The sequence below is a fragment of the Aquila chrysaetos genome, chromosome 8 (genome assembly GCF_900496995.4).
Source record: "Aquila chrysaetos chrysaetos chromosome 8, bAquChr1.4, whole genome shotgun sequence".
Classification (NCBI taxonomy): Eukaryota; Metazoa; Chordata; class Aves; order Accipitriformes; family Accipitridae; genus Aquila; species Aquila chrysaetos.
Window position 1 is genome coordinate 2,812,259 of NC_044011.1, and position 9,133 is coordinate 2,821,391.

Here is a 9,133-nt window from a genome sequence, read left to right on the forward strand (position 1 = left end):
AAAGGATTAACCCTTAACGTGCCATAGAGGGGAGGTCTAAGAGGAACAACCCTTTCCAAAGCCATAAGCAGACAGGGTTTATTTTGAAGTCGTGCTCAGATACAGGCCATGGGAGACCAAAACCGCATTTCTTTTATTTTACTGGATTATTTGCTTTTCTTTGGGGGACATCCGAGGGGCTTCCTCCTGTCAGGTAAAGCCGCTTCTGCTCTGCGGCCTCTGCAGACACACAGAAATCAGGGCGAGAAGGTTCATTATTGGTAACAGAGGGGGAAAAAAAAGCGGATTTTGAGCTTTGTCATCCATCCGCCCGTTCAGGAATGCCAGACAAACATTCCCAGCCGCTTTCTAATGCGGGAGGAACAGCGGGTCCGGCCGGTGCAACCGGGACTCAGGGCTGGGATCCTCCCTCCGGACCAGAAATTAAGAAAAGAAACCCAAAATTGTTCAAAGCTGAGTAATTCAGAGCAGGATCCGGATGGGGAAGAGCGAAGTGTAACCGGTCCCCGCACGACAGTGCTGCTGCCAGTGCTCCAGCTGCCGGGGGACCCAGCACCGCTGCCAGGGGCCGCAGGAGCGTTATAGGCGAGCACGGGGCTCTATAGGCGAGCGTTATAGGCGAGCACAGGATCTATAGGCGAGCGTTATAGGCGAGCACAGGACCCTATAGCCCACGCTGGGTCCGCACACGCGGTTTCCTACACCCTTCTGCCCTCACACCGTCCATATCGCCCCTTTTCCACCTTTTGGGGGAATTTTTGGGTTGGTTTTTTTTTTTTTCCCCGTGGACCGGAGCGGCCCTCGGACGTCGCGGAGCCTCCCCACAGCCCCGACGGCTCCCCCTCCTCCCCGCGTGGGGCGGGATTTATTGCGTCTGCCCCACCGCCCCTGCTTACGTCACCGCTCGGAACGCTCAGGCAGAGCGCCATTGGCTGTTCCCCTCCCGGAGGTTCTGGCGTCACGCGTGACGTCACGGGAGGAGTGACGCCCGCCCAGGCGGGGAAAGGCTGCACCCCGGGGTGCCGCCGGCACCTTCTGCAAAGCGCAGGGCGAAATTATCTGGGGAAAAAGGGGAAAAACGAGCAAAAAACCGGGGAGGGCGCGCCTGGCTCTGCTCCGTTCCCCGCCGGGAACCTGCTGGAAGCCAGAGCCGGCCCAAGCCTAAAATATTTAATAAATACGTTATTAAACAAGAACAAAATCACTATTTGAAATTATCCTTATTTAGGGCGCGTTGCGGTTTAATGCTTCGAATTTCTAAAAGAAAGAAAAGGCAGGAAAAAAAAGGCAAATTTCTGTTTGCAGTAAGGGTGTTTTGGAGTTTATTCGCCCTTTGAGAGGCTTTTTGGGGTTTACAGGCAGGTTTAAACACGACGCTGCTGCGGGGACTCTGCGAACCGACACGCCGCTGCCTTGAACCACCGAGGTATTAAACAAAGCAATTGTGTATGTAGAGTTTGCGCTTCCCTGAAGCTGTAAATAACCCGAAAAGAGCAGAGCAAAACGCATGTTTGAGTATATTTACTTCCACCCTATTTATTCTGTTGAAAAGGATGACGACGTTTCTTAATATTAACCAAGATCATTTAGTATTATACGGGGATTATCTTAGCACATGCTACGAAACGTATCGCTATAATTCTGTATTAGTAGAAGGAAAATGTGTGTACAAATACACGTATATTAGCACAAACGAAAGCGCGTATGGAATTATACGAATTGCATTTACCTGTATCAAAATATAGGCATGAACATACATATGTCTATATGTACGTATACAAACACGTGTATATACAGCTTTATCTGAGTATATATTTATATCCACACATCCAGTACTATATTGCATGTATACGTGCATACGTTTGGGTAGCTAGGTATATATAAACACACGAACACAAATATCGTATATGATAAAAGGTAAAATAATGTGTGTTGCTAAATATGTGCATGTGCATACGTACATGTATATTTTATATATAACCGCGCAAAAAAACGTAGTACGTGCCTTCATAAATGTGTGCCTACGGGTACATATATGTCATACGCATATACTGTACATTCACGCAAACCCGCGCGTTTATGCAAACGATTCACGTGTGTTTCTCTATAACACACCCGGACTATATTTATTCTCCCTTAGACGCGCATTTTGATACTTCTGCCTGAATTAAGGAGTTTGTTTGGTTGTTTGGGGTTTTTTTTGTTTGTTTGTTTGTTTTTTATAAGTACGGCTTTTCGTTTCTAAAGACCAAATTCCCTGTGACGACTCCCCGCTCCCTCCATCCCCGGCCAGCCCCGCTCCCACCGCACGCAGGCGAGCCGGGAGTTGCCTATCGGGATTAATTAATGTAATTAAACCAGGTTTTTTTTTTTTTTTTTTTTTTTTTTTTTTTTTTTTAAGCTCTCTGAGGATGCGGTTCCAACCGAAGCGGTGGGAGCAGGACGTGGCAGCGGCGTTGTAAGGCAAGAGCAAACTGTACAGGGTCCTCTGCGTGCAAAGCGGGCGGGGATGGGGCATCTTCCGAATTCACCCTCCTTTGCTGGGGAAGGTGGGGGGGGGCTTCACACTCCCCCCCCCCACCCTGGGAGCAGCAGGGAGCGCTGCCCAGCGCTACCCCGGGTTCAGCCCACCCCGGGATGGGTGGGGGGGCCTCTCGCTCCCATCGCTGACAGTGCCGGACCCCCCCCCCCCACCTCACCCCAAGACCCCCGAAGGGGAGTGGGTGGGTGTGTGCAGATGGGGTGGCCGTGTCCTCACGGGGTGCTGCTGCTGCTTTTGATTTTAGCGACGACTTTTTTCTCTTTCACCCGCCTGTTCTGGAACCAGATGGTGATCTGTCTCTCCGTGAGGTTGGTGGCGGCGGAGATCTTCCTCCTCTTGTCGCGGGTGATGAATTTGCTGCTGGCGTACTCCTTCTCCAGCTCCTTCAGCTGCCCCTTGCTGTACGGGACCCTCTTCTTGCGGCCCCGGCGAAAGGAGCAGCCGTCGGTGGGCAGCTGCCCGGCGGAGTCTGGGAATGGGAAGAGACGGGGTTTGAGAGGGGTCGGGGGGGGGGGTCCCACGCACCCTGCACCCACCTCCCGTCACCTTTCCCTGCGAGCGGCAGCCCCCCTCTCCCTGCCACCCCATTTCTTCCCTCCAGCCTCCTGACAGCGATGATATTTAAATTTATTTCAATGATATATTCTCCTAATTGATATTTAAATATCGATTTTCTTCCCTGAATTTATTATTATTTGGGGCGGGGGGGGGGGGGGGGAGAAAAATCCAGGTATCGGCAAAACACCGACGTGGGTGACCCCCGCGCTAATACCCGTGTACTTGCTCCGCAACTCGGTGCGCGGCCGAGCAGGGCCGGGGACGAATTCGATCCCACCGGCGTGGGCGGGGGTGCGTGGGAAGGGCCCCCCCCCACCCCTCCCCGGTCACGGCCCTGTACGGTGGGGGCCATGCGCACCCCCTCCCCTCTTTAAAGCATCCCGATTCCGAGCGCGGCTGGCCCGCAGCTGCCGGGATCGTGGCTGAACCCGGATAGTATCACCAGCTGAACCCGGATAGTATCACCGTCTGAACCCGGATAGTATCACCAGCTGCCTCCCTGCTCGGAGGGCGATGAGTTGCAAAGGGCAGTGTTAATCTCAGTTATTATTTTGTGAAACCTACCTACTGGCTAATTTGGGCTAGCTCGCAAACAAGTGTTACTGGATGGCAAGAGCAGCTCCCCAGCAGATGATTTCGAGCTTTGGTCCCAATCCCAACCCCCCACCCGCGATGCACCCACACCCCCTCGCCCCCCTCCCAGCCCCAGCACAGGGACTTTACCTGCAAAGGCGGATTTCAGGAGGTACCCGGCCTGGCCCTGCTCCTTGGGGCAGCACATCTGGCTGCTCCAGCCGCCGCCCAGAGCCCACGGCTGATGGTAACCGTCCACGGGCAGCAGAGTCTCATGCCTGGCCTCCCCCGGCCCCCCCAGCCCCGGTACCACCGACACGTCCAGGTAACCGGCGACGGGCTGATAAGGAGCCCCGTAGCCGGGGTAGAAAGCGAACTCGGCGGGGCGGCTCTGGAAGTCCTCGCTGCCCGCGGGGGGGTCCAGGTATTTCTCGGTGGGGAAGGGGCCCTGGGTCGGCCCGGCTTTCAGGGAGCTCCGGGCTACTCGGCAGGAGTAGTAGCCGCTGCCGAAGTATCCGTAGGGCAGCGGGGCGGAGGCGGCGGGACCCGGCGGGGCGGCCGGGGGCGGCGGCGGGGCGGCCGGGCACGGTTTGGGGGGCTCGGCCGGTCCCTCCGCCGGGTAACCGGGGTTCATCCCGGGGGGAGACGAAGGACCGCCGAGGGCCGGGGGGGGAGGAGGAGGTGGCAGCAGCCCCCTGCCCTGGCCGCCTGCGAAACCGCCGGCTGCCAGGAGCCCCTCGAGGCCCGGGGGGCCGCGGGGCTCCGGGGGCTGCATGGGGGGCGGCTCGGGGGCCGGGGCATGGGGAGAGCCTGCTCGGCAGCACCCGGGCACTGCCCGAGGGGGGTCCCCGGATCTTTTTAAAAGGCTGCGAGCTACAGAGAGCTGCCTTTCCCCGCCGGGCTGCCCTGACGCAACGGTCGGGGGCTGCCTCATTGGCTGCCGCTCGGGGGGAAAAGGACGGAGAAGGAGGAAAAAAAAAAAAAAAAAAAAACAACCCCAAGCCCACACAAAAAAAACCCTCCAGCCCCAATAAACCCTGGCTGCAGAAATTGCGAAAATACTTTTATTGCAATGGGAGGAGGAAGGGGGACCCCCCCCCCCGCACGTGACAGGCGGGTACACGGGAGGCGCCTCTTGCGCTGCATCTTGCCAAAAAAAAAAAAAGGGGGGGGGGGGGGGGGGGAGTAGGGGGGACGAGGGGAGGGAGGGGAAGGAGAGGAAGGATCACGAAAGGCGCGGAGGAGCAGTCCCCGGTGGAAAAATCCGGGCTGAGATTAAAACCATCTTTTTTTTTTTTTTTTTTTCCCCCATCCCCGGTGTGGCCCCTTCTTCTCACGTAGGTCCAGGGGTTTCTGCCCTCGGAAAAAGCTGGTCCAACTCGAGGAGATCCGGGGACCCCCTCGGTCCATGCGGGGTGACGGCTGGCAGCCGTGGGGCAGTGATGAATCCTCAGGGATGGAGACTCCCCTGCTCCCCGGCTTCTCCCTCTGCCCCTGCTCGGGGGGGTTTAATCCCATGTACATCATCATGCACCCTCACTTTCAGCTGCAAAAGATTGAAACCTCTATCTCTAGGGAGAGGGACAGGGCATGGCCCTAAAAGCAGGGAGAGAGGGGAAAGGGGGGTCCCCAGTACCCCGAAAAAATAACTGCAAAGGAGAAGGGGGGAACCAGTCTGCTTGCACACAGCTATCGCCATGCACGATGCTGGCGTGGCCCTGGGCCGGGTGTGCAGGTCAGCGTGGAGCCAGGCTAAGAAGCATCCCAAAGGGAAAGAGTTTGGAAAAGGGAGGTGGGAAAATAATATAGAGAGCCCCTTTGGGGTCCAGGAGCACCGGACAGGTGGAGAGACAGGCAGAAGGGGGAAAGACAGACAGACATGGCGATGAGGGATTACATCGGTCTGGAAAAGTCTGGGGTAAATACACTGAGGCCTGTGCCTATGTGCGTGCTAATAAATTATTCAGGTACGCACATTTTTCGTTGTCTGTACACATGGTACAAACACACAGCCGCGTTTGTCGCTCCTTTTTTCCTCTGGTTTTCCCCCAAAGGCCTTGTCTGAGGGAAAGCTTTGCCAGAATTCCCCCAAAGGCAGCTTGAGCTCACGCGTTGTTTCCTTCGTGCAAAGAAATCGGAAGATTTCTGCCTTCTGACTATCAAATCGCAATAAAAATTCTCCTTCTGCCACGACTTGGGGCCACCAAAGCAACGACCCATCCGCCCACAGGAGTCGCGGCAGGGTTTGACACGTAGGGACAGAAATCCCGATAGAAAATAGGGATTAGAACTGATGATTGCAATGCTCGCCCAGGCGGGGAAAAGCCCCGTTTCTCTGTGGGGGGCAGCTCTCCCCCCCAAAAAAAAATCCCCCACGGCTCCTTCCAGCTCCCTGCATCTGCAGGGGCTTTGCCCCGGGCTGTCTCGGTGAAATCCGCTCCTGCACCCCGTCCTCTCTCCCAGGGAGATAAATAAACCTCATCGCCAAGCTGCATCTTCGCTCCTCCGCCCTTCTCGTCCGCTAAAAATCCCGGAGCCTCACGGAAGCCGACGATTTTCTTTTTCTGGAGAAAAAAATTTAAAAAAAAAAAAAAAAATCCCAGTGTTTTTAGCCTTCACCTTTCCGATTTCAAAGCTTCTTCCTTCCCTTTCCGTAGTTTAACGACTGCACTCCTTCTTTGATGCCCTTTTTATTCTCCCCCGCTCCTGCCCTCTCCCCATTTGCTTTGAACCAGCCCATAACTGGGGCGCTGGGACGCCACGGCCGGCCGGGTGTTTGCCGACGGGGCCGCAGCTCCCCCGCGTCTCACCCTCTTTCCTTCACAGAAAGGTCGGGCTTAATCCGGAGGTCAAGGCCAAGTTGAAAGTTAAGAGCTTGTTGACTTCGGGGCTTCGCTGTGCCGGCCGCCGTCGGGGTTGCCCCGATCCCGCCGCCCCCACGGAACCCCCACGGCCACGGGGAGAGCTCGGGCCCCGCGGTGGTTTTGCCGGGAGAAGCTCCCGAGATATCCCGGGCTGAGGCTGAAGCGGGATCCGCGGACAGAGCGACTTGCTGAAGACTTTCCTGGTAGTTTTTGTCACTTTATTTCCTTTTTTTTTTTTTTTTAAAATCCAAGCGGGAAAAAAAAAAAAAAAAAGGAGTGGGATCCACCGGCAGAAGCTCCCGACCAGCCCAGCGCGCACAGACACCCCGATAAAAGAGGGTACGGAACCACCGATGTATGGAAATTGGATTTTATCCCCTTTCCCAAGGACTCCTCGGGCAGGCCGGTGAGTGGGGGCTCGGCCCCCCCCCGCCGTCCCTCCGCCTCCCGGGGATGCTGCTCCGGCCGGAGCAGAGTCGGGGAGGAATTCACCTTTTTTTCACCCCCCCAAAAAAACCTGCACTTGGGTTAATTTATTTGGAGGCAATACCGGTTTCCGAAATTGCAGCGTACCTCGTGCTTTTAAGACCGTGCTTCCCTTCGGTTCATCTTCTTTATAACGTGTTCGGAAATTTTCAAGCAGGCTTTGCAGTGGAAATAGTTTAAAATGCGGCTTCCAAACTGATATTAAGATTTCCGTTCTTTGACAATTTTACGGAGAAAATTTCAGTGTGGTATTTAAGGTCACGATAAAGCAAGAGGAACGGCGTTATTTTAAAGGAAAAAAAACGGGATTTCTTTTACTAGTTCCTCTCTCCTCTCTGTGATCGGGCTTAAAATTATCAAATGCACTTATTACTTTGCAACTATTCTTTTATCATATTCTCGATAGGATCCATTTAATATTTATACCATCTGGAATTCGAAAAAGCAGGGGAATAACTTTTTAACAGTCTCTGATTTTTTAAAAGCAATTGAATTTGAGTCCGTCGTTACAAAATACAAGGAAAAAACCTCAAAACCAACCCAAACCCCAAAGCAGTTTGAAGGGGAAACAAAAATTGGAACTACTTAAAGACTTAACGTTTGGAAATAATCAATTGTTGGAAAATTGAGTTCTGGGTCTGGAAGGGAGCCCAGCTCTTTGGTTTTTGATTTTGGCAATATTTCTGGGAAGAAAAAAATCAAATAAAGGCAAACATTTTGATCTTTTATTTCTTTTTTCTCCCTTCACCGCCGGCCCCTCCTCTCCCACCCCACAGGCATCCCCGGAAGGCCGGGGGATGTAGGTGCGAATATTTCTCTCCCTGATGCCTGGAGGGCCAGAATCTGTACTTTATAGCAGATTTCTCGTGGATCCTTTGAACAAATCAGCTGGCATGGGAACAGAGAGCGTGGCTTGACTTCTCTTTGCTCTTTTTATCCCCGCTCCGCACTGACGCCCCAGCCCCGCAATCACTGCAGCGCACTTCTGATCCCCCCTCCCCCTTTTTGGGGTGAAACGTGGGGTGATTTCAAACTCGGGGTGTTTTGTTTAACCTGGTTCTCCCCATCCTTTCACTTCCCAGGTTTTCTTTCCCCTCCCCAAGCTTGACTGGAGGCTCCTTCCTTGCCGTTAAGTTTCTTTATGATAAACCAGGAGGCCCGAGCTCCACCTCGGACTGTTGGTGTGTTGCTCCCGGGTTGTCCAACCTGAAATCTCCAGTTTGTGTCTCTCCCTCCCCTTTGCCAAAATGGAAAACGAAATACCATGGTGGCTCCCCAAAGGCCGCAGCTGCCGGTGCCCCCCGGTCCCAGCCCCAAACCCATCCGCTCTCTCAGAAAATGTCCCTCTGTGAGACCCCTTCCCACCTCCTGCATCCTCCCCTCCAGCCCCGGCCTCCCCCAGCCCGAGCTCCTCGGCCAGGGAGGCCAAAACGTCAAAGGAGACCAGCCCTGACCCCGCTCCTGCCTCCAGGAGGGGAAGAAGCGTGGTGGGAGTTCATACTGGCTTTGCCCACAGAGCAGAAGCCTGGGGGAAGCGGAGGGGATATGGCCTGGGTGCCCCTTAACAAAGCAAATGCTCCTGCCAGGGAGCAGAGGGAAAAAATACAAAGGTATTATACAATATGTTTGTGTTTTATCTCTCTGTCTACTGCACATCCTCAACCTGGAAACAGCTACGTAAATGCAGCTGGGTGTCCCCGCTTGCTTTGGCTCTGTGTACAATCCAGCTCTTCAAACGCCCTTTCTTTAAATACGGCAAAATGTACATCTCTGCACACCCCCTCCACACACCCCTATACGTGCATCGTGCGCTGTGGCTGTGCATCCCATCCATCCCACCCAGCCGGAGACGCCCTTTCGCCTGAGCACATTTCCCTGTCGGCACCGAGCCCGGCAACGTGCGTCCATCGCTGCACGCACCAGGGACTAACTCTGTGTTCCCCAAGTTCCTGCTCAGCTAAAGCAATTTATTTCAGCTGTTGTGGGAGAAAAGGGGAGTTGCTTTGTACTTGGCTTCTAAGCCCTGCTTCTGATGTTTAATTTGGTAGGAGCCGTCGGGATCCTTTGCGCTTCCCTGCTGCTCCCTCCGCTGCTGGTGGGAGCCTGCAGC

At 54.5% G+C, this 9,133-nt stretch overlaps 1 protein-coding gene across 1 annotated transcript; it reads right to left on the bottom strand.

Moving 5' to 3' along the window:
• Positions 1 to 2,754: 2,754 nt before the first annotated feature.
• HOXB13 (homeobox B13) lies at positions 2,755 to 4,217 on the bottom strand (the record flags this gene model as incomplete). Its single annotated transcript, XM_030022708.1, has 2 exons — positions 2,755 to 3,011; positions 3,824 to 4,217. Coding segments are annotated over 2 exons (651 nt in total), but the record flags the coding sequence as incomplete, so codon positions are not given.
• Between the last annotated feature and the right edge of the window lie 4,916 nt (positions 4,218 to 9,133).